Consider the following 25,420-nt stretch of genomic DNA (forward strand, 5'->3'; position numbering starts at 1 on the left):
GGGCAACATTTGTACTCCTTTGAAAAAGATACAGCATGCTATAAACGTTTATTTACCAGAACAATGCAATCAGCAACAACTGGGCATATCTGAAGAGACTCTGAGAATAGACCAGCACCTTCCAGAGCACCTGCAACGCTTTGATGTTTGTGGGCCTTGCCTGGACAGGTGCAGCACGTGCCGAGATGCTTGCCCCGCCAGGCCTTATGAGGCTGCATGGACAGGTGCAGCACGTGCCGAGATGCTGCCCCGCCTGGCCTTAAGAGGCTGCATGGACAGGTGCAGCCCGTGCCGAGATGCTGCCCCGCCTGGCCTTATGAGGCTGCATGGACTGGTGCAGCACGTGCCGAGATGCTGCCCCGCCAGGCCCTCTTACGCTGCGTTGCTGCCGTGGACGGGTGCAGCACGTGCCGAGATGCTGCCCCAGGCCTTCTTGCGCTTTAAGGCCCCGTTTATTTTCATGGCATAAGTACATATTTTCGTTTCCACTGATATGCAGGGCGCGCTCTGCTGTAAGACAGCCGTCTGAGAATGCTTTCTGGCAGGTTTGCAGCAGCCGTTGCTAAGGGTGTTGTGTTTGGTTGCCAAGAGCTGTGGGTTGCTGCAGTAACCAGGCGCCAGTGACTCTTATCAGGTGAGACATGTTTCCGTTTGTGTTGAATCATTTTCCTTAATGGTAGCGCCTAACGATGAAGACATCCATGGAGAGATCTGCCCGATTCTGAAAAATAAAAAAAGATATCTTTGCTATTCATTTTTAAAGCCCGTATCTTCACTTGGGAGGTCTGCACGTGTTGGACATCAAAATATAGTTCTACCTAAGAGAAGGGTTTCTGGGCTCTACCTGTTGTATTTCGTCATATTTGTGACGCCAACAGTCATGCAATATTTGGAAAAATGTTCAGGCAGTCCAAAGAAAAGCAAGGGTAATTCTAAAGTGTCCATGCGTGAGTACTTCCCACCGTTCGGCTTTTTTACTGTGCATTCTGGGGCTTATAATAACATTATAAATTCAGGCATATACGTACACCAATGCAAAGAAAGAAGCCAGACTGAGCCACCCACGCATGCTCATTGAATGACAACCACGAGAGCTCTCCTGAATTTACACACATTTTCTTGCTAATTAGCTATATCAATTTCAGTCAAATGTGGGTTAATAATTTTATGAAGTTGAGCGCGTTTCTGCATGACATACGGGACGATGAATAGTGAAGAAATGGCGTAGAAACAAGGTTGCAGACTAAAAACACCCAGAATGCATTGGGTGCTCACTTGGAAGCCCATGAGTAGAAACAGTGTCCATCATGATGTCAAGAATGAACAGACATCCAACCTGACTTGAGTCATTTTGCTATTCTATATTATTCTATTATTTTTCTAAATGTCAACAGGTGTGGCCTCAAGTCATTCTGTTTGTTGCCTTGCTGTGCGCACGGCACATTTAAAATAACTCACTAATCAGCAGGAATGTCGTGCTTTCTGAGTCCATGTAATAAGAGTACAGCGTGGATATTAGACACAGTGTCTATAGAATGAAAACATACAAATAGGTGTGATGCGCACAAGACGCTAATTTATTGCAATGCTATAGCACACTTCCCGGCAAATTTAAAGAAGCATGTCTTGAGAAAGCTTGAAGACAAGAGCCTGAGCGAAACATATGTCAGCCAGCCACTAAAATACCTGCACTCGTGTTCTGACCCAGGCCAGTACAATTGAAATGTATGTAGTCCAATAAACAGGATAATATACTGTAAAGATCCAGAGCACCAAAAAATCCAGAGACTCAGTAGTCCATGTAACGTTGTGATAATGGGTTATTCTTTATTTTCATTCCAATCTTCCAGTGGATTTCAACACAATCATAATGCAAATTCGTAGCCATAAGATTGTAGCCAACAAGTGTTTCGTCTCAAGGTAATTTCTTTACTTACAACTTCATCAGGGCTACAAAGACAAACAATATTCATCCCCCAATATTAGTACTGTATATTCAAATCTCCATACTCCACCCCCAGAGTGAGAATTAATATCCATGGGATGGTGCAATCTTAAAATAATTCCAAGGCCATCTATACACTAATCGAAAATAATGTGTCAAATCAAAACATCAGACTAGTTCCGCAAACAATCCATACATATGGCTCTAAGGATAAATGAGTTATCTCTCAAAATAGTTATGCACCATAGCATAGATGTGAGTGATGGTTAATTTGCTGTAGGGATTGTTATGGGTGAAAACAAAGATATTAAGATGGAGACTGATTAAAAATAACAAAAAGTGTGATAAAATATATATATATATATACATCTTTCCTCCAAACGGGTTATTTAGAAACCGAGCCCGTTGTCAGTTGGTGCACAATGCCGGTAAACCAGAAAACCGGCAAATTCTTTATAAATCCAATATTGCACGTCAAAAGCACACTCAGAGTCACGGGTATTCCAAACACGGCAGTAGTTTATTCTTCATTACGCGTTTCGACACAAAAAGTGTCTTGTTCACACGAATCTACAAACGTCTTGCATTGATTTAAATAAAGTTCATTGAGGTGATTTCACCCGAAACACAGTGATAACAGAAATAGGACTAAAACTTCAGGTAGTCAATTCAGATGTTATAGTGCGGCAGACATATTGGAAAGTGCAAATCAACGTTTTCACAGTATATAATCTCTCTTCAGTTTATATTATTACTGTTTTAAACATTGTAAAATAGACACCACAATTGCTTTTCAATCATAGGAACATAAATATCAGTATGCCTCTGATTACTGGTTTCTATTATTTACATTCATTAACGATTTGCCTTGAACACGTGTTCATATATATCGCCGTATATTTGGGCTAAATATCCATTTCAGTTGCTGCAATCGGTATTGTTTTCCTTGTATTTAGCAATCTATATCATTGGTAATTGCATATACCAGTATTCATAGTTACCCGTGTTCCTAGAAAACACACGTTTCATTTATAAGCGCTCTAGTGGCTTAATGGTATAAATTAGGGGTCTATTATTTATACATTCATATCGGTCTAGTGCCTGAAAGAGCCTATATGTTTTCACATTACACTGATTTAGCACTGGTTAATATTATTTGCAACATCTTTCTAGACTAAAATCATTTTATAGGTTAATGTCCTTACCCCAACCTGTGGTACAATCAAGTGTGCAAAATTGAAAACAATGAAACAAATTATATTTTGAAACAAGTAGACATTCCAATATAAAATTCTCTTATCTGTGTTATAGTGTAGTCCCGAGCCCGGGGAAGAAAAGGTTAGGGAACCCGTGAGACAGTCAAACACAAAGTGGGCCCCTTCCTTTCCTCCTGTAAAAAAACACAAATAAGAGATACACAGCCATTAGTTTCTCAAAGAGAAGGGGACAAAGTATCCATACCGAAACAACACATTCATTAGTTGTCACAGAACTACACTCACTATTTTTAATACTATCTCTAGTTGTTATTCTATGTGAAGATGTGAGGCTAGTTCCTCGTCAAGGTTGTGCCCTCCCGGGAATCTGGTTTCTAACTCAAGTATCCATTTTGATTCCCGTTGTCTTAATCTGAGGTCTCTATTGCCGCCTCTTGGATTTAAGACTACTTGTTCAATGGCAAAGTACCGTAACAAAGAATTATTGGATTGATGGAATTCAAGAAAATGCCTTGCAATTGGGTATTGTACATTAACATTGGTAATTGCTCGAAGATGTTCCATCACTCGTTTCTTTACCATGCAAATGGTACTCCCCACGTATCTACGTTTGCTAGGACATTCAAGTACGTACACAATACAGTTACTGCTACACGTTAGAAATTGGTTGATTCTCCATTTTTTATTTCTTCCTGGAATATTAAATTATTTTACAGAGTGGCTGAATTTGCACGCTCTGCAATGCCCACAGGGGAAGAACCCTTTGAGATCATGAAAATTACGGCTTTTTGATTCAGTAATATCCCCTCTTACCAATATGTCCTTAAGGCTTCTGCCTTTCTTATAGGTGATCAGGGGTCTTTCTCCTATTTCTTTCCCTATAATGGCATCAGTCTGGAGAATCTTCCAATTCTCTGTGAGCATTTTACTCACTTTTTGTGATCTATTGTTGTATGTAGTTACAAGTCTAATGTTGCTGTCTGCATCTTCCTGGTCTGCCGCACTATAACATCTGAATTGACTACCTGAAGTTCTAGTCCTATTTCTGTTATCACTGTGTTTCGGGTGAAATCACCTCAATGAACTTTATTTAAATCAATGCAAGACGTTTGTAGATTCGTGTGAACAAGACACTTTTCGTGTCGAAACGCGTAACGAAGAATAAACTACTGCCGTGTTTGGAATACCCGTGACTCTGAGTGTGCTTTTGACGTGCAATATTGGATTTATATATATATACATATAGCTGATTGAAAAAAAAAGGCTTCCTGAAAGCCGAAACGCGTATCTCTTATCTCAGGGGCTGAGGGTGGACCTGAGAAATAAATATTTGCCACATCCTGATTACCTCGGGTCCGTGCCTTCCTCCGTGGAGTCTTCCGTGGGAGTTGGAGTGTTTGTATATATAGCCATAGCTATGTATATTTATGCTGAGCAAAAATGTCCTTATGGGGGGAACAACTTATTGCTGTTGCCGGCGGCGAGAAAAGGACTTGTCCCCACAAAGTATTTCAAAGCAAAGTTTTACTACCGTGAATAAGAGCTGCGTTCAGCTCGAAACGCGTAGGTGGAGAGAAATGCAAGTCAATAAACCGAATTGACTATTCCAGAGCGAGTGCAGCATTTTTTCCGATTTGCTTTGAAATATATATATATATGGTTTTCTCAGTGAATATATATCTATATATCTATATATCTATATATATATCTATATATATATATATATATATATATATATATATATATATATATATATATATATATATATATATATATATATATATATTCAATTATAGGAATACTCCATTCTTTCTCGAAATAGACATCCAGCACTCCAAGTCAAAGTTTTTGGCACTCGGTCTTTTATTCCTTATACACGAGGAAACATCTACGCGTTTCAGCAGACTCACGCTGCCTTGTTCACGATGTTTGTGCCCATTTTTTTGACAATAAAATACCCAGCATTTCATAGGTAACATCAACAAGGGACTTGACACATTGCATCCCACTATTTGCTCAGTACACTCTGGCGGCCATTTCTTAACATGTACATTTACTTGTGTTAACCTATATTGCACAGCTAATTCGTTACCTCGTTCTTCCTTTTTACCATTTCCCAGGAATTTATATTAGAGAATATTATTCCTCCAAGTATTTATACAGGGAATGAACAGAAAGAAATATAAAGTGCAAGTGCAGACAAGGAGTTTTATCCGGCAAGTGCCTTAAAAACATTGTCATTCAAAGTGCTGGTGCTTGCTGTGCAAATTACGCCAACGGTCCAAATTATATTAAAAACAAATAATTATTATACGTAACTAGTTATTAGATATCTGTTATTAGGCGAAATCACCATAATTTCCTTATATACCTTCTATACAATAACTGATTAGTCGATATCATTTAACCTGATGATTACAATTTAAAGTGCAAGTGCTTTTGTAAACCTACACAGTTGTTCGGACAAAGTGCATATTTGTTCCCTTCCATCCAATACACCTAGATAAAACAATATTACATATCCATATATATTTGCAAACATTAGGACCGGCGAAGAAATAAACAAACATATTCCTGTAGAGCAGTTATTTTGTGTCATAGTCACTACTATGTTGACCAATTTTTACCATTAAAAACAACAAAGGGGCAAAAAAAGAAAAACCATATCCTTAATGGTTAATCATGTGTGCAGTTTTCTATTACTCATTTTTCTTAATCAGGTTTCTCAAGGCAGACACGTATAGAGATCCTCATCCACATTCAACCCTTGTGGCTCTTTGTAATTGAATTCTAGAATAAAGTATGTTTCCAATTTTCTCAATTCCTTCTCCCTGTCTCCTCCCCTCTTTCTCCTCGGGACTTCAGCTATACAGGAATATTGAAGAAACATCGGATTAATTTGGTGGTGGGTCTCAAAATGGCGTGCTATGGGGTACGTTCTGTCTCGATTTACGATCGCCCTTCTATGTTGTAAAATACGTTTAAATACAGGGAGAGTTGTACTCCCTATATATATTTTTGGGCAAGGGCATCGTAATAAATAAACAACAAAACTAGACTTGCAGGTCAAAAAACTCCTGATTGTGATCGTTTTGTTAAAGAATGTTTTTAGAGTAGTGCAATTTACGCCATGTTGGCACGCTTTGCACTTCGGGCATTTCTTGAAGCCCGCTTTCTGGTGTAGCCAGGTAGGAGCTTGTCTCTTTACCTCCTGATACTCACTTTTTACAACTAGGTCTTTCAGTGATTTTGATTTTTTAGAAGTGATCTCAGGGTGTTTCTTTACCTTAGAACCTAAGACAGGGTCGTTTCTTACTAGATGCCAGTGTTTATTAAGAATAGATCTTATTTCTTTATGTTTCTCACTGAACGTTGTTATAAATCTAGAGTTGATGCAGTTTTTATTTACATCTTTTTCTCTGTCTGATTTCCTCTGTTTGGTTCTAGATGGTTCGAATAGGATTTTCTGTCTATCCAAATTCCTTGCTTTAGAAGAAGCCCCCTTGATTACAGTCGGGGAATACCCTCTCTGTATGAATCGGTCAGTCATCTCTTTCTCTATTCTGACATATTCATCCTGGTTGCTACAAGCTCTCCTAGCTCTGAAGAACTCTCCAAAGGGAATGCTCCTAATCAATGCAAGTGGATGGGCACTCCCTGCATGGAGCACTGTATTTCCGGCAGTGGCCTTCCGGAACACTGAAGTCTCCAGTTTATCCCCTATAGGTTTAACCCGAATATCTAAAAAGTCTATAGTAACCCTACTAAAATGGCCTACAAACTCTAGATTAATTGCATTTGAATTCAGGTTTTCGATGAACAAGGGTATATCCGTCTCCGTGCCCTGCCACAGCACGAAGACGTCATCGATAAATCTAACCCATAGTAGAATATGCTCCGACCAGTGCTCCAATGGTCCGCCTCTGAGCACCTGTTCCTCCCACCAGCCAAGATGTAAATTAGCATAACTGGGGGCGAAACAGGTGCCCATCGCAGTCCCCTGCTCCTGCTGAAAGAGTTCCTCATTGAACATAAAAATGTTTTTTGTTAGACACCACTCCATTAATTCTAAAATCATCTTATTATGTTCAAGGAGTCGAATTGGTCTTCTCTTTAAAAAGTACTCAGTTGCCTTTAGCCCATCTATGTGTCTTATGCTGGTATATAATGTTGAAATGTCAAGAGTTAATAATACCATGGTCTCTGGATCCCATTTGACATCATAGATGCACTTTAAAAAATCCGTTGAGTCTTTAATATATGAAGATAGTGTTTTCACGATTGGATTCAAAAAGTAATCTATATACCGTGATGCATTCTCGAAAAGACTCCCACAAGATGAAATTATCGGTCTCCCCGGTGGACTTGTGAGACTCTTATGCACCTTGGGGAGCATATAAAATACAGGGATCATTGGTTTCTCTCTCTTGATAAATTTGTATTCATCCCAGCTTAACAAGTCTCTCTCTTTCCACTCATCCAATTTTATGAAGAATGAATCTTTCACCTTTTCATATTCCTTCATGTTTATTCGGATGTAACATTCAGTATTATTCAATTGGTGAAGGGCCTCTTTCTTATATAGTTCCCTTCCCCATAGAACAACATTCCCTCCCTTATCCGAGGGTTTGATCAACACTCCATCTTCTTTTTGGAGTTTATTCACTATTTTGTGAAAAGATGCTTTTTGTGGACACATTTTCTTTTTCTTCTGGTTCACGGCAACATATAGTTGTTTCATGTCTTTAGTTACATTCTCTCCAAAGATATCAAGGTTATCTCTCATCGTTTGTGGCAGAAATTTAGACGGCGGTCTAAACGGTGTATAATCCTCTTTATTCATCCCTACAGTAAACAGGGCTGATGTTTCCTCACTCTCTGGTGAATTTTCCTCATTCGCCAGTGAGATTATGTCCGTTAGAAAGGGTATATCATTTATATTCAAAATTTCTCCGTTGTCAGCGGATTCTGAAACTTTCTCCAGTGGTGCTTGATTGGTATCACGTCGGTTCAGATGCAACTTTGATAATTTGAGCTTTCTAATGAAGCGGTATAAGTCCATTCTGTTGTTGGGGTAATTATATTCATTACTGCTACAGAAAGACATACCTAATTTCAGAATTGACTCCTCATCTTCTGTTAGCTTCATATTGCTCAAATTAATGACCGTTGTATTGTCCATCACTTCTTGTATTGTTTCTTTGTGTTGGACCGCAATGATCTTTTTGCTTGCCAATCTTGTGCTCCTTCTGTATCCCTCACCTCCTCTTCTCTGTTTCCTCTTCCTCGGCCTCTTCCTCTCCCACGTCCTCTTGTCATGCGATGATCCGTCTGTTGCTCTAGGAGCATAAAACGGAGTTCCTCAGTCACCGCTAATCTTACATCTCGCGTTCCTCTATTGCTCTGTTCCTCTGGTTCCTGTTCCGAGCCAGTGTCTGAGCTGATTTCACTCTGTACATTCTCCTGGGGGTCTATTTGGCCACTATAAATCTTTTGCCGTCTTTCCGAATCGAATTTCCTGGCGAATGTGTAAATCCGTCCCGACTCGTAGTCAATACGATCTCTCAGGAATTTCGTCGCTTTTCTATCTTTAATGCGTCTTTCGTATTTTTCCAGCCTATTTTTCAGATCGTTTTTGAATTTACTCACTTTGGCTTTATCTTCATTTTTCTCCAAAATGTCATTCAACTCTTTTAATTTAGTGACCACTTCCAGGCGCTCCTTTTCCGCATATTTCACTAAAATGCGAATCATGTTGTTTGAGCTTGCTGCGCTATTCTCAGCCCATTCACTGAGCATTTCCCCTTGAGGATTTTCGTACGTTGGGGTGATCATTATACGCAAGCCGCGAGGCACTCGTCCCACCTGTAAATACTGCCGAAGGGATGCCACCTCCCACCAACGTGAGATTTCTCTCTTCTTAAGTTTTTCGTATTCCTGCAATTGTCTGGTTACATCGCTGCTTACTTTTAATGCTGTTGCTCCCCTCGTGTTTTGGGTTGGTGGAGCATTCTCCTCAAAGATTTTAAGAGCTTCTTGCTCTCTCACTGCACACTCCTCGTCGCTCATTTCTGCTGCCGGTGCTTATTTGACTAGCCGGGTATTCAAATCGTTTTCTCTCCCTCTCACTGACTTAACAGCTCCGGGTTCGCTATTTTAGCTTTCTATTTTCACCCAGTCCGACTCCCGTGGCTGCCTCTGCTCCCTCACTATGTTCGCGAGTTCAGCCGCAATTACTCACCGCGGTTTCCGTGATCCTCCGACCTCCGAGATCCCGCTGCGAGTACCGCGGCTCTTTCCACTCCGAACGGCTTCCGGGATTTGTTAGCAGTTTGCACGGGGGGCACGCCTGTCTTCCTTTCCTTTTTCGATGTGGCGATTCGTACTGGCGTGCTTCCTGACCGCCGACGGTGCTGGTTCAAAGACGTTTCTTGCCGCGTCTTGTAAATAATCAATTATAGGAATACTCCATTCTTTCTCGAAATAGACATCCAGCACTCCAAGTCAAAGTTTTTGGCACTCGGTCTTTTATTCCTTATACACGAGGAAACATCTACGCGTTTCAGCAGACTCACGCTGCCTTGTTCACGATGTTTGTGCCCATTTTTTTGACAATAAAATACCCAGCATTTCATAGGTAACATCAACAAGGGACTTGACACATTGCATCCCACTATTTGCTCAGTACACTCTGGCGGCCATTTCTTAACATGTACATTTACTTGTGTTAACCTATATTGCACAGCTAATTCGTTACCTCTTTCTTCCTTTTTACCATTTCCCAGGAATTTATATTAGAGAATATTATTCCTCCAAGTATATATATATATATATATCCACAAAACAGGTTGCCCTTGAAGAAACGCCACTCGCGGGGAAGTTTCACAGCCTTTAATGATGGACAGCAGTGCAACAGCCTCTGAAATCCCTTCAAATAAAATCTGATGCCCAACGCGTTTCGAGCACTCCTGTGCTCTTGTTCACGGGCTAAAAGGTGAGTGATCAAACCGGCAATGTTCAACGGCTCATTTAACTGGAAAAGAGTCCCGCCCTCACTGGGCGTGAGCCCAGGGGCATGCTGGTCTCGATAGTTCCTTGTGTATTCATCCCAGGTGGGTGCCGATCTGTCACAAGTACCATGTGCTGTTCTTTCTCCCAAGTGGGTTTGAGGGGGTACAGGCACTACCGCATCTGTCAATTTTACAGTCCTATCATACGGCCTTCTCCGCTCCTTCGTGCTTAGTGGTTACCAAACATCGGATCCGCTTACTGGCAGCGGGGCGTTTCCGCGACTGAGCGAGCCGCAATAAATCCACAAAACAGGTTGCCCTTGAAGAAACGCCACTCGCGGGGAAGTTTCACAGCCTTTAATGATGGACAGCAGTGCAACAGCCTCTGAAATCCCTTCAAATAAAATCTGATGCCCAACGCGTTTCGAGCACTCCTGTGCTCTTGTTCACGGGCTAAAAGGTGAGTGATCAAACCGGCAATGTTCAACGGCTCATTTAACTGGAAAAGAGTCCCGCCCTCACTGGGCGTGAGCCCAGGGGCATGCTGGTCTCGATAGTTCCTTGTGTATTCATCCCAGGTGGGTGCCGATCTGTCACAAGTACCATGTGCTGTTCTTTCTCCCAAGTGGGTTTGAGGGGGTACAGGCACTACCGCATCTGTCAATTTTACAGTCCTATCATACGGCCTTCTCCGCTCCTTCGTGCTTAGTGGTTACCAAACATCGGATCCGCTTACTGGCAGCGGGGCGTTTCCGCGACTGAGCGAGCCGCAATAAATCCACAAAACAGGTTGCCCTTGAAGAAACGCCACTCGCACATGGTACTTGTGACAGATCGGCACCCACCTGGGATGAATACACAAGGAACTATCGAGACCAGCATGCCCCTGGGCTCACGCCCAGTGAGGGCGGGACTCTTTTCCAGTTAAATGAGCCGTTGAACATTGCCGGTTTGATCACTCACCTTTTAGCCCGTGAACAAGAGCACAGGAGTGCTCGAAACGCGTTGGGCATCAGATTTTATTTGAAGGGATTTCAGAGGCTGTTGCACTGCTGTCCATCATTAAAGGCTGTGAAACTTCCCCGCGAGTGGCGTTTCTTCAAGGGCAACCTGTTTTGTGGATTTATTGCGGCTCGCTCAGTCGCGGAAACGCCCCGCTGCCAGTAAGCGGATCCGATGTTTGGTAACCACTAAGCACGAAGGAGCGGAGAAGGCCGTATGATAGGACTGTAAAATTGACAGATGCGGTAGTGCCTGTACCCCCTCAAACCCACTTGGGAGAAAGAACAGCACATGGTACTTGTGACAGATCGGCACCCACCTGGGATGAATACACAAGGAACTATCGAGACCAGCATGCCCCTGGGCTCACGCCCAGTGAGGGCGGGACTCTTTTCCAGTTAAATGAGCCGTTGAACATTGCCGGTTTGATCACTCACCTTTTAGCCCGTGAACAAGAGCACAGGAGTGCTCGAAACGCGTTGGGCATCAGATTTTATTTGAAGGGATTTCAGAGGCTGTTGCACTGCTGTCCATCATTAAAGGCTGTGAAACTTCCCCGCGAGTGGCGTTTCTTCAAGGGCAACCTGTTTTGTGGATTTATTGCGGCTCGCTCAGTCGCGGAAACGCCCCGCTGCCAGTAAGCGGATCCGATGTTTGGTAACCACTAAGCACGAAGGAGCGGAGAAGGCCGTATGATAGGACTGTAAAATTGACAGATGCGGTAGTGCCTGTACCCCCTCAAACCCACTTGGGAGAAAGAACAGCACATGGTACTTGTGACAGATCGGCACCCACCTGGGATGAATACACAAGGAACTATCGAGACCAGCATGCCCCTGGGCTCACGCCCAGTGAGGGCGGGACTCTTTTCCAGTTAAATGAGCCGTTGAACATTGCCGGTTTGATCACTCACCTTTTAGCCCGTGAACAAGAGCACAGGAGTGCTCGAAACGCGTTGGGCATCAGATTTTATTTGAAGGGATTTCAGAGGCTGTTGCACTGCTGTCCATCATTAAAGGCTGTGAAACTTCCCCGCGAGTGGCGTTTCTTCAAGGGCAACCTGTTTTGTGGATTTATTGCGGCTCGCTCAGTCGCGGAAACGCCCCGCTGCCAGTAAGCGGATCCGATGTTTGGTAACCACTAAGCACGAAGGAGCGGAGAAGGCCGTATGATAGGACTGTAAAATTGACAGATGCGGTAGTGCCTGTACCCCCTCAAACCCACTTGGGAGAAAGAACAGCACATGGTACTTGTGACAGATCGGCACCCACCTGGGATGAATACACAAGGAACTATCGAGACCAGCATGCCCCTGGGCTCACGCCCAGTGAGGGCGGGACTCTTTTCCAGTTAAATGAGCCGTTGAACATTGCCGGTTTGATCACTCACCTTTTAGCCCGTGAACAAGAGCACAGGAGTGCTCGAAACGCGTTGGGCATCAGATTTTATTTGAAGTGATTTCAGAGGCTGTTGCACTGCTGTCCATCATTAAAGGCTGTGAAACTTCCCCGCGAGTGGCGTTTCTTCAAGGGCAACCTGTTTTGTGGATATATATATATATATATATATATTATCTACTGGCGGTCGCCAGTAGATAGTTATAGTTAGGATCGTGTTTCCATAGGAAATCCGCAACATTCTATTTGGAATAACTTTGGCGCCGATTGACGAATCCTCGCGAAATTTTCAAAATAGGTGGGGCGCTCCTCTCCGCTCCTTCCCTGAAAGTCTCGGGGGGATTCATCAAGTGGGGGCTGAGAAAAAGGGGGGGTCCCAAAACGCGTTTTCCCCATGCATTTTTCCATAGGACCTTTAGTCCAAGCTACAGCCCGAACGGCTGAACAGAATTACTTGAAATTTGGCAGAGAGGTAGTCCTCAGGTCAGGGATGTGCCTTTTGCAGGTCTGGTGTAAATCTGTTCAGTATTTCCTGAGAAAATAGCATTTAAATCAATATATATATCTATAGGCGCGCTCCGTGCGCGTACGGTAAAATGTACCGTACGCGCACGCTGCCGTGCGCGAGCGCGATTCTGATTGGTTGTTAGATCTTAGTAAACATTCGAATCGGTCAAAACCAGGAAGTGTCGGCCGCCATTTTGTCTCTCGCAGTCTGAGGGGGTGAAAAACAAAGGTGGAGAACGTGAAAAGGGGGCAGGGTGGACAGTTCCTGACCCCCTAGCCTTTGTCAGGGGGTCCCAGAAGGAAAATCGTGGAGTGCGCGTAGTGTGCGCGTACGGTAGAAAACGGAAAAATTCAGCGAACTGTGTAACGTGGGCGCCCACAGCGCGCGCACGGTGCGCGAAGCGCAACGTGCGCGTACGGTACGCGCACGGTGAAAAACCTTAAAAAAATAAATACATAACTTAGCATTTAAAAAACTGTACAAATTCACTGAAAAAATCATAGGTTTCACACACGTTATAGTTAGGAATTAGCATTTAAAAAACCTTGCAAATTCACTTAAAAAACCATAGGTTTCACACATGTTATAGTTAGCTGGACATTTCACTCGTGAAAAACCATTGAAATTCCCCCGTTATAGTTAGTGCAGGCAACTATAACTCACGCGACCGCAATCCTCTGCTGATGACGTCAGATATTACATCACTGTATTTAGACACCTATTTACCCATGTCTTCTTCCATTAATCTTTAGCTATACATATATTACAAATATTTTTTTTTCAGAAAGACACATATGTCATCAGTGATGTAATATCTGACGTCATCAGCAGAGGATTGCGGTCGCGTGAGTTATAGTTGCCTGCACTAACTATAACGGGGGAATTTCAATGGTTTTTCACGAGTGAAATGTCCAGCTAACTATAACATGTGTGAAACCTATGGTTTTTTAAGTGAATATATATATATATATATAAACACATATATTGAGATTGCGAAGAGGAAATAAAGTGACCATGATTAATCCATTTAGTGCTTCTGTTGGTGTGGCTTGCTAATTATTGTTATCAGCTCAGATTCTCACTCTTATATTAGTAAAGCCAGCACCTGTGATACTCAGTTTAACCAAATGACACTTACCCTAACAAAAATCGATCCAAAGTAACAATCCAGTATCCAAGACTCTCTCCTCCACTCATCATGATGTACTACTCATTCGCAACAGAAACACTTAAACACAGTTCTTACCCCATACAGCTAGTAGTTACATTGTAAGTGTAATCTTGAGGACCGCCCACTTCATTAATCCTAAACCGTATCTGTGCTTAGAATCTCTGAGTACATATCCAGTGTTCACATCCTATCTGTCAGTGTGAAATCGATGCAACCCATTAGTCTCTATCCTTACTGATACCCCACCAAGTCATAAATCTCTTCCAAGTTATTCTATGAAAACAACACACAATAAGTATTCAAAGGGCACTTCATAAGATTATAATGACCATATGATGGTGTTGTGACTCTACGATCCGGCTGCTTCGTAAAATCAAAGTGAATAATATGGACCTAATAACATGCCTGAAAGTCTTATTCTCATTCCCTCATGTCGCTACTAAGTATAGTTATTCATATAGCGTAATCCCACTTAAAATATTCACGGTTAAACATTAATGGATACATCTAACTACAAGCGATACAAACAATGTGTTGTCAGACTTTACAAAGTGCTATATATCTGAAACCGTTATAATGTGTTCTTACCTTACCTTTGTGATCCCTAGTCCGGCGGTGGAGAGTACTCCGTCTACGATCAAATCGGCGTACTACATTTACGCCATCTTGGAGTGGCTCTTTATACACACCCACACATGCTCAACTAGAAAGCGGACTATTCTACAACTACGCTGACATTGTCGCCACCTTTGCCTGCTGCCCATTCCATTTGTTATTATTTTAAATATCAGTTTGTGCAAAGGTGCATGAAAGTAAACAAATCATCGCCCCCTTATTTAGTTATAAAGTAAATTCTAACGCATTGTACCATATTACTATGATTTTAATATGACACTATCTTGACGCCATAAGTCAGCAGTACTCATCATTGGATATCCAAGTGCATCAATGATACCGATACTTGGTATTTTTCAGACATATATTAACACATTTTGCATATATCCGTATCCTGTCAAATGGACCTAATAGAAAAGCTATATGCATTATAGTGAAGTCGATCCTAAACATGAAGAGAAAATATTTTATAGCTGTTTTATACTACACTATCCTACAGATCAGGTGTAAGATAATCACAGTACTCAGCTCAACCAACAAGAGAATAGAAAAAAATGTAACAGGAGGGGAATATGTCCAAGGTGTTAGTATTTTAGATTGTCATTCCTAGTTTCATCATGTACCTAAAAAATATTGGAGCTCATGATCAAAATTCAAACCTAATTCCACCGCATGCAACCTCATGATCCACCGCGCCTCACAATGGTGCAACCTGAGTTCACGGTTACCCCCCTCACATTCCTCTGTATTGCTTCGATTCCATGATAACTAAAGCTCAAATGTTTCTCTTGAGTCTCACAATCTTTTGCATGGGCCGCAACTGGAAATCTCTCATCACCTTGTTTGAAAGCTTTGAAATGTTCCGAGGTATGTTCCCTGAGTGACCTGATTGTGCTCCCAACATAAATCTTATCACAATTGCAAATCAGAACATATACAACATATTTGATGGTACAGTCAATATGCATATGTATTATGGATTTCTGTGCGTTATTGTAGGAAAAGTTGACAACACCATTCGTAGCTAGCCTAGACATATTACAATGTCTCAGATATCTTGTTTTTGGTAACTGAGACTAATGATTTTGCGTATCGTATAACCCCTTCTGTATGTAACCCCAGGGGAATTAGTTAGAAATAATCATAACGTTTGGTCTGTCGTAAGTAAGGACCAGTGTTTCTTTAGTATACTGTACACTTTCTGTGAGAAGGGATGATAGTTGGTGATTAGCTTCACTAGTGCCCTACTGCTGCTGTTTGGTCTCTTGGTATCTTTAAATGTGCTGATAAGTTTTAATGCCCGGGTCCTTTTGTTTGCTTTCAAGATCACATTTTTATCATACCCTCGCTCTTGGAGTCTTTGTCCTATGTCACTGATATTTTTTAAAAATTCCTGATCATTACTACAATTGCATCTTGCGCTCAACATTTGCCAATGCGGTATTGAATTGACTTGGCACCTGGGACGTGAGCTGCTGGCATGAAGCGATGAGTTACAGCCTGTGGCTTTTCAATAGATCCTACTTTCAATCTTGTCTCCACTATTCCACATCTAAAAACACAATCCTGCCCTGGCTGCATTCCATCTTAATGGACATATTGTCAGTGTTGTCATTCATAAAGGCAAAGAATTCTATGAGTTCTACTTGGCTGCCCATCCATATCATTAGGCAGTCATCAATGTAACGACCCCAATAGTGTGTGTTCATTCCACTTGGCACCTGGTGGGCCCCAGATTTGCTCACTCTCAAACCACCCCATAAAGAGGTTGGCAAAAGGCGGTGCGAACCTGGAGCCCATTGGGGTCCTGCACATCTGTTTTAACAACATATCATTATATAAAAACACATTGTTTTCAAGTACAAATTTGGACATCTCTTTTATCATTTCTGAGTGGTCCAAGAACTCTATCGGCCTTTTGTATAGAAAATATCTCAGTGCTATAATGCCATGTTGGTGTAGTATATTCATATAGAGTTAAATCACATCCATGGTCACTAAGGTTATATTCTTATCCCATGTCAGATCATTGAGGATATTTAGTAGATGTTTAGCATCCCTAATGTGTAATGGGAGATTAGATACAAATGGGCGTAGAAAGATATCTACAGACTCAGACAGCCTCTCTGTCAGGCCCTCAACTATGCAAGACTCAATTATTATTATTATTATTTTTTCAAATTTGGACAAGGCAGTCCTGTAAAGTTGCCGTTGATTGACACAAAGTATATGTATCTGTGATGGAGGGCAAGCCCTGCAGGGGCAGCTGCCAGCTCCTGCCCACTCAACTACCACTGATTCTCTACATCATACAACTAATAAACAAAGAACTGTGAAATGGAAAAATAATCTGGCAACTTGAGACTGCAGGGCAAATGTACCTTTGCAAGAAAGACAAACCTAACCGTGTCCTTTTGAACTTTGAGGTGCAAAGGCATGTTGCTTTGAGAGTGAGATTGTGGGAAACTCCTAGTATTGTGATGTTTACTAAATGCCACTTCATACATAAATGTTTATGTATCTAAAAATAGTAAGGGCTTGCCCTAAAATAAAATACTAATTTGATTAATCAGGTGTTATAGAAGGTCATTATATTATGTGTTGGATTGGGTCAGATGAAATTCCATACAAAAAGCTCATCTCTTCTCCTTTCCTTGTCTGCACTAGGACATGTCTACAGTGGACTCTTGCTGGGGCTGGAAGCCTGTGGCTCATGATGATCTCTTTGCGCGGGCATACCACACATGCACTGCAGTTCAAGGCAAGCTTTTTGTGTTTGGTGGAGTAAAATCAGGAGGCCCCAAGGAGGTTCCACTGGGGGATGTGGTGACCTTTGACCCAGAACAGCAGTTGGTGGAGAGAGTGGCAGAGGACAGCAGACAACGTCGCAGCCACCATGACGCCGCAGTCCTTGGAGGGCGGTGGCTAAGCGTGGTTGGGGGTTGGGACGGCACCAAGAGGGTCTCCTCAGTATTCAGCTTTGATACGGAGAGCAAAGTGTGGGACATGTGGAGTGAGGGCGCATCTAACGACCCACCGGTGGGTCTCAGCAGTCACACATGCACGAAGGTCTCCGATCATGAATTGCGGATCGTCGGGCGGGAAGGTGGACTGCGTACCCAAAGACGCTATGCCAGCGTGTACACCCTACGAGTTAACGCCAAAACCAAAACCTACTGGTAAGTTTCATGTACCTTTATAACAAACCATTTCCTTGTTTACAGGATAAATACCTTACAGTACAAAGGTACATTGATTAGAAATTCTTATAGACAACAAATGGCAACTTGGACATGACATGTAGTTACATTTATTGTTAAAGGCTTAAACTTTACCATACATTGATTCTAAGATGGTATCCGATGGCATAACAGATATACACTGAATGGGAGGCAATGAAGGCACCAGTGGCATACACCTCAAGGGCAGAAAAACACCAGATAAACAAAACTTCTCAGAACTATTATTTAGTGACTGTCAAGGCGCGGCCACTGGTTGGGGCTCCAGAACAAGCATGCAGTCTGCATCACTGTCAATGCTCTGTCTTTCCGAAGGATGGGCCAGATTGGTCAGCTAATGACTTTTTAAAAGGATCTGTCTGCAACTTGACAGTCTGAAGATCAATTCATATGACCTGTAGGGTGCACACAAGAAAAGAAATGATTGCATAAAGTACCCCCTGGCATTCCTTATATGGATATTGCAAGTCACTGAGGAGCTCCATGAACACATAGAGGAACAAGGCTGATTGTAAAGTTACTTTATATAGTCATGAAACTCCGAACAGCATTATTTTTATTTATTTATTAAAGATGACTAGAGACGGCCCAACTTGTTTTTTGGGGGCGGGGGGGAGTTTTATATAGCTCAAACTCGACCTTAAGGTATCAGAGCACTTTACAAGTGCACCAGTTGCATTACAGACGGACACATTCATTTTGTTAGGCACGGGGAGATTAAGTGATTTGCCCAGAATCACAAGATGTTGAGGGTCCCCACCGAGACTGGAACCCCGTTCCCCAGCTTCGCGGTCGACCATTCTTGCTGTTAGGCCACATCCTCCCCCCTACTAATAGTAGTAAGTAAATAAGAAAGCCTGGTTTCATCAAGGGGTCACAGGCTTGCATGTATTATATTGATTTATCTTCATTGGCGACTGAAACTCATTTATTGATATTATATAGATATTATGTTGAGAATGAATCCCATTGATAAGCCTTTAATGAAATTATATATATGTAGAGTTAAGGTCTCCTTATAGTTGCATCAAATCAGAATCCCATTTCATCAACATACACATTTGTGGATGGTTAATAAATAACAAAGAAATATGAAGTTTGAATTTCAGTAATGACTAGTTGCTGTAACCCCACCTTGGAAAACGAAACCACTTTTGATATAATTTTATTGGCTCAATTGCGTTAGTCATTATTTGCTGTTTAAAGTATGTGCCAGCATCAGAATCCCGTATCCACCACTTGCCCCCTTTTATAACATACTTCTTTCATGTTTTTTACAACTTTTTATCCTCTGTAGATAAGTAGCTGTGCTGTAGTTTATTGTTGTACACCCACCTGGCTGTACTGAATAGTCATTCTCTAGAACAAGTGGGAATAATCCAATGTTTATAGGATATTATGAGCCCTTAAGAATGTCTCCATGTCAAAGCACTGTTCATTGTTTTTGCCCATGGCGTACAAACATAAATCGACTGACGAAAGCAGCACAAGCTGCTTCTCCCAAAGGTGTATTAAAAAAAGCATACATTCTTGCCTTTGGAACCTATAGGCTTTGCCAGTGGGTTTTAGCCATGCTGTGCAGCATAGAAAAGACAAAAAATGGTAAAAAGGGTGCAGTGATGCAACATCATTTGGTAGGTGCGTGCATGCTCTATTATTCATGCACCCCTGCAAAATGATATGGGCAACATTTGTTTATTTATAAATATAAGATGCATCTGTAAATGAGGAAAAGAAATGGAGGTAGCATAAAAGTGCTTTTAAAGCAGGCAGGTCAGTAGCAATTGCTGCCTTGTTCTCTGCAAATAATTAAATAAATAAATACATTTTAAAAAGCAACAATGGGCAGGGAAGCAACCAGCAACAGGGAGTGGGAAGGTGGGATGAGGTAGCACCGGGGAGCTGAAGGATAAGAAAGGGAAAGCAATGGGAAGCTGGTGTGGGAGGGAAAAACAGCACTGGAGGTAGAAGCACATGAGCGAGAAAGCAATGCTGAGTGGTTGAAACAAACGAGGGCAAGAACTACTCTGAACGAGGTGTGTAGAAGCACTAGGGTGAGGGAGAGCAACATAGAGCACAGCAGAGAGGAGAAGAGCGGTACATGAGAGAGACAGCTGCCCAACACATGCACTCTCATGGAGAGCTAAACCAAAGAGAAAAATTAAGTTCATGAAAAATAAGCAGTGTAAGGACAAATGTAAAGAGACTATGCTTGAGGGCAGAGACAAACACAGAAGAGCAAGGCAAGCACATACAAGGCTAAAGAAAATAGCAAGCTACTGACAGGGACTATAAAGCCAACCTGTGGTAAACAATAGGCAGGCTCTGGGTCTACTCTATGTTCAAACTAGGTCTTTCATAGTTTGCACGGTCTGGAAGATAAGACCTAACAATGACCCTGGGTTTCTGAGTTCTATCTCCAAACCACAGTTTTAAGACTGCGTAAAATGCCAACAGCAACCATAACATACAACTCAACAATTATAAAATGATCAATAGTTAATGACAGTGGATATGTTGAATTTGCAAGTAGCTTATATTTTGCTGCTACGTGAAAGATGCCCGTAACAGACTCAGAAAGGACTATGATCCAAGCTACTGCCAAGGAGAAGCAGGGTAGATCCTGAAATAAAAGGCAACCCCTTTGTTAGGGCCTTTCATGTTTTATTTGTTGCTTTTGGTAGGTACAAGGAGGAGCCGTCCCGAACAGCATCAAGATCAGGGCATTCTGCGATGCTGCTGCACAGCAAGGGCCGAGACGGGAAAGACTCTGGCTACAAACTCCTCGTGTTCGGGGGTCGAGACTCATCAGATGTTGACATGGCTGGCCACTGGAGCAAGGACAAAATGCACGTAAGAGTGATGCTTGTGGTGGGGAAAAGGAGTCATCTGCAACAAACATTGCACTCTAAACCCTTCTCCATCCACTTTCCTGTAAAACAGGAAAACAATTATAATTTATCTAGCGGCCGACTGTGATGTCGGGAATAGAAGACAATTAAAGAAGGTAAGATTCAGCCGAGTTTATTGAAGAACACCCCATCCAACGACGATGGCACAGGAACTGCCAGTTCTCGGAATCCTCTCCACGAGAGCATTCCGAGAATTCTGACAGTGACCTCATTATCACATCATCACACTTCTCCCTTATTATACAAAGAAATGTGAAACAGAACAATAACAACAAATGAAAGAACACAATGAAAAGTAAAGATAAACAGGTAATTTGCGAAAATAGTGGACACATCTCTAACTACAAAATCTTTGAGATAAGCAGGTCTCTTGGTCACTCTACCACTACGTCTATGTGCAGATGATACTCTTACAGAAGAACCATAGACACCTGGATTAGAAGAAACACCAGCAACCGAGAGTGGTCTTGACCTGAAACAGGAAGCAGGGTTAGATAAGCTACGGGTAACACAAACTCTGCTTTTGTTCCATATGCGACCATCATTAGTCTTGACAGCATTTTGAAAACATTTGATTACTTGTAACTCTTTGGTGAACTTGGACCATTCTGCACACCCCTTGGGAGCACTAATTTTCACAAAATCACCCACATCGACCTCCGCATCTCTCACACGCTTATGAGAGTCAAAATCCTTTTCATTTTACATTGAAGGGCTATCTCTTTTTCTCTCCACAAACCAGGGGAATTGTCCACACAACCTTTACTCCACTTCATCCACCCAGGACACACAAAGGTGGAAGGTGACATACCTTTGAATAGTTCAAAAGGCATCTTCCCGGTAGAGCTATGAGGCGAGAATCTATAGCCCTGAAGTCTTTTGGACAACTCTTTTTTCGAGACTAGACCATTCGCTCTGGCTAATTGAATGCCCTCCTTTAAGGTTTTTATAACCCTTTCAGTGGCACCATTGGTCTGAGGGTGATAGAGAGCTGATTTTTTGTGAACAATTCCACACTTCTTCAAAAACAGCTCTGTTTCATGAGAACAGAACTGTAGCCCATTATCAGTGAGCAGATATCTGGGAAAACTTTCCCTCTTAAATACACCCTCCAGAAATCTAATGACAGCTGATGAAGAGATATCCTGTACACACAAAACTTCAACCCACCTGGAATACAAATCCATGAGCACGATGACAAAAGGTGTGGCATGCTCACCCCTAATGGGTCCCAGGATATCCATTGCGACTTCTTCCCAAGGGTATTTTGGAAGAGTTCTGCAAACCATGGGAGGTTGACTAGTTTTGAGCCCTTTATCAGAGACAGCACACTCAACACAATCTCCAATCAAGCACTGTACATCATGATCAAGTGTGGGCCACCAAAAATCTCTCCGGAGTCTGGCCTTAGTCTTAACAATGCCCATGTGCCCCTCATGGGCTAGTCTTAAAATTTTACCTCTCAAATGTTCAGGTGGAATTAATCTCGGCCCCCTTAACAGGAAACCTCTATCAACAGTAAGTTCGCCCCAGATCTTTTCCCAGCATCCTGAAAATTCCTTAAATTGGGAACGACACGTTGTACTAGAGGCAATGATGTCTCTAAACTTGACTATTTTATTTATTTATTATTTTATTTATTTAAGAATTTATAGAGCGCCTGGTGACCCGGAGGCATCCCCGCGCTATAACCTGCAAGGTTGGCAAGAGGGAAAAAGAAAGAAGAAAGGCTTTTTATTTGGGGAAAAGCAGAGTTTTGAGTTGCTTGCGAAAACGCAGATAGCAGGATTCCAAACGCAAACTACGGGGAAGCAGATTCCAGCGGGTGGCTGCCTTTACCGAGAAGCGACGACCTCCGGTACGTGCCCTCCTAAACTTGGGGATATTCGCCAGTCGCTCATTGTCCGAGCGCAGAGATCTCAAGGCTTTGTAAGGGGTGACCATGTCTCCCAGGATCGAGGGGCCTTGTCCATTGAGAAGCTTGTGGGCAATGCACCTAGCCTTGACCTCGATCCTCTCTCGCACTGGCAACCAGTGGAGTGCCTTAAGTGCTGGTCTGGCGGATGATCTGGAGGGGAGGCCCATCAGCATCCGAGCAGCTGCATTTTGGATTCGTTGCAGCTTGCCCAGAGTAGCTTCAGGGGCTCCTAAGTAGACAGCATTGCTGTAATCGAGTCGTGGTATCCTTAATCAGCTCATCTAACCACTCTTCCTCGCTAAGGGATCCCTCAGTCACGTCGCACACACTCACTCCCCCTTCAAGGTCCAGATCATCACAACAATCAGACTGAACACTGTCCAAATCAACAAGCCGGGATAGGCAATCCGCTGAAAAGATACTTGCGCCAGGAACATACTGAACAGTGAAGGAAAAATCTTGTAGCCCTACTACCCATCTTCTTATACGAGAAGAGATAGAGTCGAGACCTTTCTTAGCAAAGACCGCCACCAAAGGTTTATGGTCAGTTTGTACACAAAATTTGATACCCCAGAGGAATTGCTTGAATCTCATGATGGACCAGAAAACAGCCAACGACTCACGCTCTATTACAGAATAATTGCGTTCTGTATCCCTAAGACTTCTTGAGATACAAGCAATTAGATTCTCTTTTCCATTCCTAGTCTGAATAAGTAAGGCACCTAAGACTTTACCACTAGCATCACACACAACCTTGGTGTCAGATGAAGCCACAAAAGATTGTAGAGAGGGAGCATTGTTTAAGTCTTGCTTCACATTAATGAACTCTTGATTACATTGAACACCCCACACAAATTCTGTGTCTTTCTTTAAGAGTTTCCTCATGTGAAAAGTTTTGCTGGCAAAGTCCTTTATGAAACGACTGTAATATTCCACCATTCCTAAAAAAGATGATAGTTCATCTCTTGTTGCAGGCTCTTTCAAAGATTTGATTGTATCAACCAGCTCTTTCTTGGGCTGGATCCCACAAGCAGTAATTTTATACCCTAAGTAACTTACTTCATTGACTCCAAACCTGCACTTTTCAGCTTTAAGAGTAAGACCAGCATCCTGAAGTCTTTGTAAAACTTGACGAGCACGTTGGTCATGCTCTGTGTTAGACGCATAAATAATAATGTCATCTTGGTAACACTTCACTCCAGGCTGGCCTTTCCAAATTATCGCCATTGCTCTTTGAAAAACTGCGGCCGCTGAAATCAAACCAAAAGGCATTCTTATGAAACGAAAAATGCCAAAAGGAGTCGTGAAGGCTGTGAGATCCTGTGCACTTTCATGTAGTTCAACCTGATGATATGCTGACAACAGATCTAGCGTGCTGAAGACTTTAGCGTCCGAGAAGGTGGTGATCATCTCTTCTATGTTGGGAAGAGGAAATCTGTCGACCACCACCTCTTGGTTCAGTGCCCTCAAATCCACGCTAAGGCGAATGTCGCCATTCCGTTGTCGCGCGACGACAATGGGAGCTAACCAGTTCGTAGCTTCGACTTCTTCAACAACTCCACAGTCTACCAACCTCTTGAGTTCATTTTCAACCGCAGTTTGAAGATGAATAGGAATCCTTCTTACCTTGGCTACTACAGGGATGGCATGATCCTTGAGTCTGATTCTGTGCTTTTAGCCAACAAGTTTACCCAGGTTATTTTGAAACAGACCACTAAATTCTTTTACAAACTTGTTATCACTGTGGTCAATATGATCAACCTGCACTTGTGGATTTTTGTTCGGATGTAGACTGACCCCCAACTCCTTTTGGTGAGCCCAACCCAAAAGATCATCACCTTTGGAGGATACATAAACTTTACCAGACGTGGACTTCCCACAAACACCAATTGTTGCAGTAAAATACCCCAACATGTCAATCTTGCTCCCTCCATACCCCCAGGTTGAATATCCCTTACATGGAGAGACTTATCATCCGGAAACAAATTTAACAGCGTTTGTCTCGAGATGATGGTGATGCGAGAGCAAGAATCAAATTTCATCATGGTGTCCTTCCCGTCAATGCTAACCATCTCAGAGGGGAAAACTTTCTCTTGGTGACTCACTTGTAATAAAATCTCCTGACAAGGCTCTTTGTCTCTGCCCTTATAACCCTTCTTGTTTCGGTTCCTGCACCATTTACTGAAGTGACCTCTCAAACCACAAAAGTTACAGAATTGTGACAATGCAGGTCAGGATCTGTCATTAGCCCTACGATCGCTATACCCACATCTGAAACATGTGACATTAAAACTATGATCTTTACTCTTGGCCCCTTTTACCTCAACAGATTGCTTCATACTGGGATCGCACTGGAGTTTAACTTCACTAGATTTGACCATCTGGACCTTAACAGTGCTCTCTTTTTCAGTAGAACTGGGAATATCAACCTCTTTCTCAACCTTAAGCTCACTAACACACTTCAGCATGTGCTCTACTTGATTAGC

General features: G+C 42.4%; 1 protein-coding gene across 1 annotated transcript in view; it reads left to right on the plus strand.

Annotated features, from left to right (window-relative positions):
* Positions 1–498: 498 nt before the first annotated feature.
* Positions 499–25,420, plus strand: part of KLHDC9 (kelch domain containing 9) — a 37,389-nt gene continuing 12,467 nt past the window's right edge. Inside the window, exons 1-3 of the mRNA XM_085636791.1 lie at positions 499–634; positions 17,533–18,044; positions 20,789–20,957. Of these exons, the coding sequence (XP_085492917.1) occupies positions 17,536–18,044; positions 20,789–20,957 (678 nt within the window). The 5' untranslated portion in view covers positions 499–634; positions 17,533–17,535. The remainder of the gene's footprint in view (positions 635–17,532; positions 18,045–20,788; positions 20,958–25,420) is intronic.

This window comes from Triturus cristatus, chromosome 12, assembly GCF_964204655.1.
Source record: "Triturus cristatus chromosome 12, aTriCri1.1, whole genome shotgun sequence".
Classification (NCBI taxonomy): Eukaryota; Metazoa; Chordata; class Amphibia; order Caudata; family Salamandridae; genus Triturus; species Triturus cristatus.